Below are 9,293 nucleotides of genomic sequence, written 5' to 3'. Positions count from 1 at the left end.
CCGCCTGCCGACAGGCATCTGCCCAGGGCAGCTCCCAGCAAGGACCCCATGGCTCCGCGTACACCGGTTCGAGACCCGCACGGAGCCGCTCCCGGACCACGAGGGGCGGACGCAGCTCCCTCCCCTGCAGCCTCCGTGCCAAAGCAAAGAGGCTGTTCTACACCGAGAGCCTCCCCGCGCCCAGACCTCCACTGCCAGCTGCAAGATCATCGCTATATTTAATTTCTAACACTCCCTCTGTTCCCCAATGATCATCTGGAAAATAAACCCTGCTAAGCAACGGGTGTGTACACGTTGGAATAACCGTCCCACTCCAGTCCGTGCCCACATCTAACCGAGGGAGCAGCTGCAGAGGCACTGCCTTCACATACAGTTACAGGGTTTAAACGCAGCAACAGAACAGAGGAAGGTTTTTGGTGTCGCTGGAAAAGAACACAAAGAAACAGCAGGCCGGGGCGCCAGGTCGCTCAGTGGAGGCTGTGGTCTTCCCCCGAGGCAGAGGCTCAAAGCTGTAGTGCAGTGGAAAGTCTTAGTATTAAAGAGTAAGTCTTGAAAGGAAAATATAGAAGGGATGGAAGGGAAGGTCCTAGGAGAGGCTCTAGAGGCAGTGGCAATGCACTAAACACAGTCTCAATTAAGATGCTCTGGAGCCCCAGCTGCTGCCCCTGCAAGGCATTTCTCTTGCCGGTGATTGTAGAGGTCTATGGATGAGATCTTGGTGTTCAGTTCAGTGTCTCCTGCAGCTCCTCCTTCTGCTTTTTCCTCTCTGCAAGCCACTGCTGGATCTTCTCTTTGAGCTCTGTGTTTGGTCTGATCTGGTCCATAGTGAGGGGGCTCCGGTTGAAAGGATCAGTCTGGTCGCTGAAAGACAAAGCATCAAGGAGATACTATTGGATTATTTGGACAGTTCCAGGGCTAAGAATTAAAAAAGAGGAAGACAGGCCAAGAAGAGCAGCATGGTTTTCCTGCTGTTGAGCAAAGCAGACACACCAAGACCAGGTATTACTGGACAAGAGGAGCAGATCCCCAGGAATCCCGAGGCCCATCCCGCATACCTGAGGAGGTGCCGGGCGATGGTGGAGCGGTCCACGGTGACACGGGAGGAGGGCAGGATCACGGGGTCTGACATCAGGGTGCTCATGATTGGATCCAGGAATTCATCACAGGCGTCTGCATACGTCTCTTCCTCCTGCTGCTGGCGGTCTGCAAGAGACTGGAGGCCACATGCCAACTTTAGGGACTTAGGCTCCCACTTCTGCCCCGCTCCCAGGAATCCAGCTTCTCAGCAATACACAGATGGAAGAGGATGCCAGGAATCAGGGTCCACCTTTTTTTTTTTTTTTTTTTGGTGAGCTTAAATTCCCTCCTTTTCTTACCTTGATCCTCTCAGCCAGGTTACTGAAAGACACTATCATGTTGCCAGGCTTCTTGATTTTCTTCAGAACCCGGACGGTCTGGGCAAAGAGTGTGGGGGAGTAGGAGCGGCCGTCCTTGGGCACTGTGGCACAGAAGTTTTCTTCATCCCTGGACACAGGTTAAAAGAGAGCAAAAGGTTTTAAGAATCCATGTTTATCAGGCTGCAAAACAGTATCCCCCACAACAGCTGCGTGACCACAGCACAGAACTCGAAGTTGGACTGTAATCAAGGGACTGTGTAGCTACAGTGTCCCCAGGATGACTCCTGCCACCTCACAGACCAACACTCCTGTGTCACCTACCCGAGGTTTAGGTAGATGGTGCAGATGTCAGACACAAGCTGCTGCGGCTTGAAGTCAAACTCACTGAAATCCTTGACTTTCAGAGCTCCCATTTTAGGCCCAACCAGGTGTTGCAGGAAGTAGTTGAGCATGGAGATGATGCGCTCAGCAAGGAAAGGATGTACAAACAGGGACTTAATTTCTGGAACACAAGTAAACAGTTCCCTGAACTCTGCAGCAATCCTGTCCTGCTCTGACTGCCCTGAACCCAAGTTCCTGCCCACCCAATTCCCATTAGGGGCCTTCCCAGGTCCTGGGTGCATTACTCTCCCTACCTGAGGTCAGGAAGGCCAGAGTGCCAATGGTTTCGTTGGACATGATGTTGTGGAAGCGCGCCAGCTGGCCAAACATCTGCAGGCTAGACTCCTTCTCACGGCGAGCCTCCTGGGACAGGCTGTCCCACTCACCACGGTCCTTCTCGATCTGCTGAATTTTAATCTTGCTGAGGTACTGCAAAGACATGGCAGGGAAGTGGCTGGGAGAACAGGCAGGGAAACAGCCTACGATGGCTGAGCCAGACCTGTTCTGCATGGCTCCATGCTGCCAGAGGCCAAGGTGGGATGCCAGAGGAACAGCAGTGTTGGGAAAGGCCCCTCACACCACAGCTGTTATATGAAACACAGAATATTCAGCCATAAATGCTCACAGTCAGATGGGTGATATCCACATCACCCATCTTACCTGCCAGGCTCCCAAAAATCAATTCTACAGCAGGCAAAAGCTCCCGCAGAAAAGCCCTTTCTGGCGCCACAGGCAGCTCTGAAGGGTACAGAGAGATGGTCACCACCCCCCAAGGACAGGAGTTCATCCAATGGAGAACTGCCTGGAAGCATACAGCCTTTCCAAGGACAAAGCACCTGTGGAAAGGCTGAGGAGTTTGATAACCAAAACACAGAGGGGCTGCTACCTGTCCAGAGGAGCAGCAGCCTGATGTCCCCAGACCCCACTGCCCCTCTGCCCGCATCCCAGGCATGGCCTGGCCCAGCCTGCAGTCATTCCCTGCAGGAATCCATTGTGCAGATCCTGCACCCAGCCCAGCCCCACACTCAGCCCAACCTGTATGGCTTCATCTAGCAGAAAAATGGCATCGTTCATCAGCAAATTGAGGAAGCGCAAGAAGAGAGGAGGGTTCATGGCCTCTAGGTTCTCCGAGGCATAATCAGCCAGAGCCTGAGGGGAAGAAGGGGATGGTGAAGGCTGCGGCACAACCTCCATGGCAGGACAACCCCCACAGCCCACGCTGAGCTGCACACACCTCTGGCCTCACCTTTATGCTCTGCCGGTAGGAATCGGTGGCCCACATGTACTTCAGGATGGGGTACATGGGGCGGCGGTAGTTGAACTTCTGCTCAAACTGGTGCGGGTCACCTGGGCAGGAGGGTAAGAGAGAGCAGTGCAGAGCAGGCACAGGGTCTGCTCCTTCCTTCCCACAGTCTGAAATAAACCCCCTGCTCCCTCCAGGTCAGCAATGTGTCACAAATGCCCAGGCAGCACAAGAGGCCCCACAGCAGAGGAGGGGTGAGCAAAGCACCGTCCAGCTTCCCCCCAGAGATGCTGCAGAAGGAACACGACTCTTCCCCTCCGCACTTACCCGTGAACTCAATGTCCACAAAAACCTTGATCAGCGCCTCGGCCAGCTGAGCAGCACTTTGGTACGAGCAGAACACACGCTTGCGGTGAAACACGCTCGAGACCAGTGGGTTCTGGGCCTGGTCTAAGTGAGGCATCACAGCCTCCAGCACCTCTGCCAGCTTAGCTCGCAGGTGAGGATTTTTCATCCTGCAAGAGGAAAACAATGAAGCAAGGATAGAATGAGGGATGGGGTGTGGGACTGAACAGTTCAGGAAGCCCTCTGGGAGCTGCTCCCAACTGTTCCAGATCATTGGTAAAGCTGCACAGCAGGGCAGAAGCCAATCCCCTCAGACAATTCCCACCTGGCTGTTCTCCTCTGGGTGCTCTGCAGGTAAGTACCCAGCTCACCTCAGGGCTGTACATACCTCTCCACGTCGCCCATGAAAACAGTAACAAAGTGAAGAACGTGCTCCAGGGAGTCAGCAGACGTCTCCAAGATGTCATCGGCAAAACGGCGCAGGAAAATGAAGAAGTCACCCAGGTTATCAGCAAAGAATTCTGCCAACAGATACAGCACCTGAGCTCCTCCTGGGGCAGCTTGCTTTGCCCTTCTCCAGCCCCCCATGTGCTCTCCCCTCATTGCCCCAATTTGGACTCAAGTTTTGGGAACTAACTCATTGGTTTTGAACACCACAGTCAGGAGAGGTGCTGGGCCTGATGAAACCAGTAACACATGGGGTTTGCGCCACCCCCTTGGAGTCAGGTCCCTTACGGGGTGAAACCCAGCAGTGGAGGAACCCAGGTGCTGCGAACACCTCTGGTCTCGGTGCTCTAACGTGGGGTGACCTGAGCAGCTCTAGCCCTGGGTGGGTACTGGCGGTGGGCAGACAGACTGACGGCCAGCAGGACACACAGCCTCACCTGGCACGTAGGCCAAGGCGCTGTGTTCCACCTCGGGCAGGGGGAAGCTCAGCTGGAGCAGCTCTGTCCCGCGGTTCCCCATAGCCAGCTGCACCAGCAGGACAGCCATGGACACTTGCAGGTTCAGGCAGTTCTGTAGCATCTGCGGTTCTGTCAGCGCTGTCTTGGTGGAGAGATAGATGGTCATGAGGCGCTCAAACTGCTCCCGGAGGCTGTCAGCAGCAGGGCTAGAGCTCTGCTGAGCTTCCCGCCACGCCACTTGCAGGCGGTGGAGGCTTTGGTTGATCTTCACCATCTGGTCATGCAACCTGCCCAGAAAACAAGGCAAGGAGGAGATGAGAGGTGGTGTTCAGCACAGGGTGCCCACGCAGTACATGGGCTAGCACATGCTTCTGTACTGTTTGCTCCATTTCCTGAGGTTAACCTCTTTGGAGCACCAGCAATGGGAAGCCCTTAGAGGCTTGGGAGGACACCAGACCCTGTTGAGGAAGCACAGCCCCCCAGATGGAGCAGAAAGCCCTTGGGCACAACCCTGAGGTGACCAGGGTCAGGCAAGCCCCAGAAACACCTACAAGATGACATTTTGTCTCCCAGCAAAAAGCCACTTGCATAACTTCTCCATTGATTTCTAAATATAGAGAGTAAAGGAGAGGACGGTGCTTGGATCAGCAGTGACCTCACAGTATCCAAGCAACAATTTGCAGAGGGAAGCAGAGAAACTGAGTGTGTTCTGGTGTCCAGAAAATCCCTTCATGTAAACAGGGACCTCACCTTCCTGCTCCACAAACTGTCCATCTGCCCCCAAGGTGCTCTCCAGTAGGGAAGCAAGATGGCCCATTCCCTGAGGAGTGGGGGGAATGGCATGACCCCTGAGCACCCAGCACTTGCCTGGGATGTTTCTGTAGAATATGGAGCCCGTAAGACCATGAGCGCCAGTGAACAGGGGCGCTTTCTAAAAATCAATCAGCTCCAACATCACTCAAAACAGTACTGGGAGCTACCTGGTGGTTATGGCTTGAACATTCATATTACTTATGAATACCAGGTACAAACCCACAAGTAAAAATCCCCTCTGGAATTCTGAGTGCCTCAGGGCACAGGAACACCCTGGGAGAGGCAAAGGCCTGGAGGACAGAGCAGCAGAGATGGAGCAGTTACCTGTGGAACCCCAAGTGAAGAGTGTACTGTGTGAGGACCAAATTTTCTGTCACCAGGTTGTAGCTGTTGTCAAACTCTGGCTCTTGCTCGCTCAGAGCAGGAATCAAGCATGTTTCCTTCTCCAGACCTGGAATGAGAAGCATCAATGTGTCAAGCTGTTCCCTTGCTCCCGACTCATTTAACTCCATCTTTACTGGCACCACTGGGAGAGGTGAGGACCTAAGGAGATCCCCTTGCCCCTTCCCTTGTTTCCCCAAGGTGTGGGCATACCTTTCATGTGGACATTCTTGGTCCTCCTCTCCTCTTCGTTCAGCTCCTTCAGGGCACAGTACGTAGGGTCGAAGGTCAGCAGCTTCGGAGACTTTGGTTTGCAGAACGGCTGGCACAGCTTGAGGAGGGCAGCTCCCAGGTTGAGGAAGAAGGCATCCGAGGCATAGATCTGGAACAAGATCTCTGGCATCTGGTTGGCCCAAATCTTGGTGCGGCCCGCATTGGCGTGGAGGCAGTTTCCCAGCCAGGAGAGAATCCTGTGCTTTGTCTCTGGAGACAGCTGCAGCAGGTTCTTCAGCATCTGGTAGATTTTCTCATGGAACTGGGCCATGAACTGTAAGGAGGAGGGAACAGAAGGGGACTGACGGAGCTGTTGAGGGGATCACACCTGTGCCTCTCCCATCATTAATGCTCTCAGGGCTCTCTTGGCTTGGACTGCATCCTGCTCCTCACGGGCAAGGCTTTCAGAGTAATTTACAGCCTCTGTTAATTACCCATCAGACACACATACATTATGAAAAGGCCAAATCCTGAAGCCAGCAGCAAAGGACGTACCTGTTGCAGGTTGTTTAATAAACATCAGATATGTGAGCAATCCTGTTTTTACTTATAGGACACCTGGGCCTCAACAACCAAGGACTCTCTCATGAGAACCAGTTGATAAAAAGCGAGTTAACGAAGTAAACGCTGAACGTGCCAGAAGAGGAGATGGGGTAGAGAGTCCTGATTGAGCCTGGGCCAAGGAGCCAGTCACTGTTCAGACCATGGCAGGCTCTAGTACAACTGACCAATCAAAAGTGCAACCCTGGACATGTGAAATTCGGGCTAAGGGTATATAAGTGCCTGTAATTTCTAATACAGCTGGAGTTTGCTCTATCAATCATATTGATTGTCTCGCATTCTTTCCTCGCTGGAATACACCTCCACGCGCCGGCCAGGCACACCGACACGTACCTAAAAGCACACTCAAGAGCAAGCTGCTTCCATGGGCAGCAAAACTGTAACTCTTCAGCAAAAGCAACCATGAGACAACATGACTGTGTGACCAGCTTCTACTGCCCCATCTTCTCCTGTAATTACATCCTGCTCCCTGATGCTTCCCTCCTTCCAAAACCTTCCTGAAGGCCCTCCCAGCACCGTTCCTCTGCAGAGGGAACCTTGTTACTTTCATAATGAGAGAACATTATCTGTTACTTTCTCTGTCAGAGAGTCAATTAGCCTTTTGATTACAGGACAGATACTGAAAACTATTTCCCAGTCGTTACAACACCTAGAGTAGCTCAAGCCAGACTACTAAAGAGCAGGTGGTGGAATTCAGGCCCTGAGGTCATATCTTTAACCCCCAGACAAGGAGAGGCCACTAAAACCTGGGTGGAAGCAGCACGGCCACGTCAGCCCACCTGATGGATGTTGGATTCCTGCACTTTGATCTCTTGTGGGCTGGACCGGGATGGGTTCAGGAAATAGCCATGGTTCTCCACAACACCAGGAGTCTTCAACAGGCAGGAGATGTTTAAAATGGCACCCAGCAAAGTCTTCTGGTACATCTGCCCATCGCTGGGATCTTTGGGCTGGATGTAGCCTGCAAAAACCTAAGGAATACAGCAGGACAAGCTAAGGGTTATGTAAAAACCCAGTAAAAAACCCACAAACTGGGTTTGGGAGAAAAAGGAGGAGGAAGCTAAGAGTACAGACATAGGGTGTTGTTACACTGGCCCACTGGTTTGACCTTGACCAGTCAGGTCCTATAAACATGGCCCTGCATGTGGATGCTGTGAGGAGCTGTGAGGGAGGGCAAGGCACCCACCTTGGCAATAGCCTTCTGCTTTGTGAAGTAGAGCAGCATGTCGAGGTACGTGTAGAGCAGGATCTGGCAAAGGTCCAAGTCCTTGATTCTGCCCAAGAGGATGTCAAACACAGGCACCATGACCTCCCCGAAGGTCCGCACCTCTTCGTCCATTGTTAAGGCTTCTATCACCTCCTCCAGGAACTCGGTCACGTCTTCAAAGTCTGACAGGGGGGCAAGGCTGTTCATCACAACATCCCAACAGACAAACTAGAGTGGCACCAAGCTGGCAGCCCAACCCCACCCCACTTACGTGCCCCCCTCAGTGCCTCCAGGAGCAGGTCCACCAGCTGCTCATACACATTTTGGTTGACATAGATCTCCGGGGTGAGGAGGACAGTGCGAGTGTTGGAAACCGTCAGGTTCCGGCAGCGCATGGCAAACGGCAGCAGGTTCTCTGGCACCTTGGTTATCTGGACAAGGAAAACAGGACAGAGTTGGGAACCTAGCAGCTGCTTCAGAGCTCAGCCAGGTCACCTTGGGGCAGAGCTGGGTGACAGAGCCAGCTCCTCCCTGGGAGCCCCTGCCCACCTCTTCCCTTGCCCTCTGGAAGCAGGCATAGAGGTAGCGCAGGATCTGCCTCTCCCCAGCGTCCCGGTCGGCAGAGAGGTTCTGTGTGCTGGAGGAGGTCATGTGGATCAGGTGGTTTCCCGGCTCCTGCAGCAGCAGGCGGGCAAACAGGGCCTGGACACCAGGAACAACAGAGTGAAACAGGGACAAACCCTCCAGGAAAAGCAGCCCTGGATCAGCGCAGGTGCAGTTATTTCTGCCCAAAGGGCACTCTCTGTTCCTCAGTGAATCCCAGAGCACCTCGGTGTGAGCCTCACTGTGAACCCTCTGGCTCACTCCTTCACTAAACAACTTCCTTAATCTTCTTCAAGGGCAAAAGCAGCCCCAGAACAAGTTGTTTTCACTGAAAAACCCACCACAAACGACTGACTCATACCCCATTCCAGCTAAATTAGTTCTCTTCCCTATCCCCAGCCCATATACATGGCAGCAAACTCCAGCAACCTCCAGGAGTAAAAGCAGCAAAACATTAACCTTTCTCAGCCTCATAACCCCAAACCTCGTGGCTGTGGCCAGCAAAACCACCACCAGCAGCTCCACACCAGGCTCAGAGTGCCTGGTGTGTGGTGCCAGGAAAGGAATTCCCCCCCCACTGCTGCAGTGAGCGGCACACCCTGGGCAGCCCCACCTGCTCCACGTTCTCCATGTCCAGCCAGTCCTGGTCCTCTAAGTCTGTGGCCATTTCCTCCAGGTAGACGCAGCGTGCTGGGATCCCATTCCCACTCTTCATGCTGGGATCACCTGAGGAAGGTGCAGAATGACCCATTTCGCCCACGTGGGCACAGAATGTCCTGGGGGAGCCCTGTCCCTGTGCCACCAGCTGCTGTGCTGGGGGACCTTCCCTACCCCAGCCCTCCCCTTGTTTTCTGCATGTATCCACCCAGCCAAGGGAGCTTCCCGTACCCCTCGTCCCCCACCAGCATGCTGAGGGGGCTCCCAGTGCTCACTGTTGTCCAAGGTGATGAGGAAGATCCTCTGGATCATGTGGTTGATGTTGAGCTGCTCGCACAGCTCCCTCTGCGAGCGGAAGGAGCGGCTGATCTCCGCCACCGAGTAGTCGCACTCGTCCAGGCTCTCCGAGACGCTGTTGTCAGAGTCATCTTGGCTGACGGAAGCCTCCTCACCTGCGGAACGGAGCCCCAGGGTCCGTCAGAGCCCCCCAGGATCCCGCCAGAGGGGCTGACGCCCACTGTCCCCCT

At 54.0% G+C, this 9,293-nt stretch overlaps 2 protein-coding genes across 2 annotated transcripts in view; both read right to left on the bottom strand.

The window, feature by feature from the left end:
• Nucleotides 1-7,906, bottom strand: part of LOC104398645 (ubiquitin conjugation factor E4 A-like) — an 8,566-nt gene extending 660 nt beyond the window's left edge. The window contains exons 1-4 of the mRNA XM_010008780.1: nucleotides 7,778-7,906; nucleotides 7,486-7,688; nucleotides 7,079-7,270; nucleotides 5,949-6,012 (exon numbers count right to left, since the gene is read on the bottom strand). Coding sequence (XP_010007082.1) covers nucleotides 5,949-6,012; nucleotides 7,079-7,270; nucleotides 7,486-7,688; nucleotides 7,778-7,901 — 583 coding nt within the window. The 5' untranslated portion in view covers nucleotides 7,902-7,906. The remainder of the gene's footprint in view (nucleotides 1-5,948; nucleotides 6,013-7,078; nucleotides 7,271-7,485; nucleotides 7,689-7,777) is intronic.
• A 75-nt stretch (nucleotides 7,907-7,981) lies between these two features.
• The window catches only part of LOC104398806 (G protein-activated inward rectifier potassium channel 4-like), an 8,115-nt gene continuing 6,803 nt past the window's right edge, over nucleotides 7,982-9,293 (bottom strand). The window contains exons 3-6 of the mRNA XM_010008965.1: nucleotides 9,042-9,218; nucleotides 8,723-8,835; nucleotides 8,079-8,208; nucleotides 7,982-8,001 (exon numbers count right to left, since the gene is read on the bottom strand). Coding sequence (XP_010007267.1) covers nucleotides 7,982-8,001; nucleotides 8,079-8,208; nucleotides 8,723-8,835; nucleotides 9,042-9,218 — 440 coding nt within the window. The remainder of the gene's footprint in view (nucleotides 8,002-8,078; nucleotides 8,209-8,722; nucleotides 8,836-9,041; nucleotides 9,219-9,293) is intronic.

The sequence above is a fragment of the Chaetura pelagica genome, unplaced genomic scaffold (genome assembly GCF_000747805.2).
Source record: "Chaetura pelagica isolate M959 unplaced genomic scaffold, ChaPel_1.0 scaffold650, whole genome shotgun sequence".
NCBI classification, from domain to species: Eukaryota; Metazoa; Chordata; class Aves; order Apodiformes; family Apodidae; genus Chaetura; species Chaetura pelagica.
This window is presented reverse-complemented; position numbering and strand designations above follow the sequence as displayed.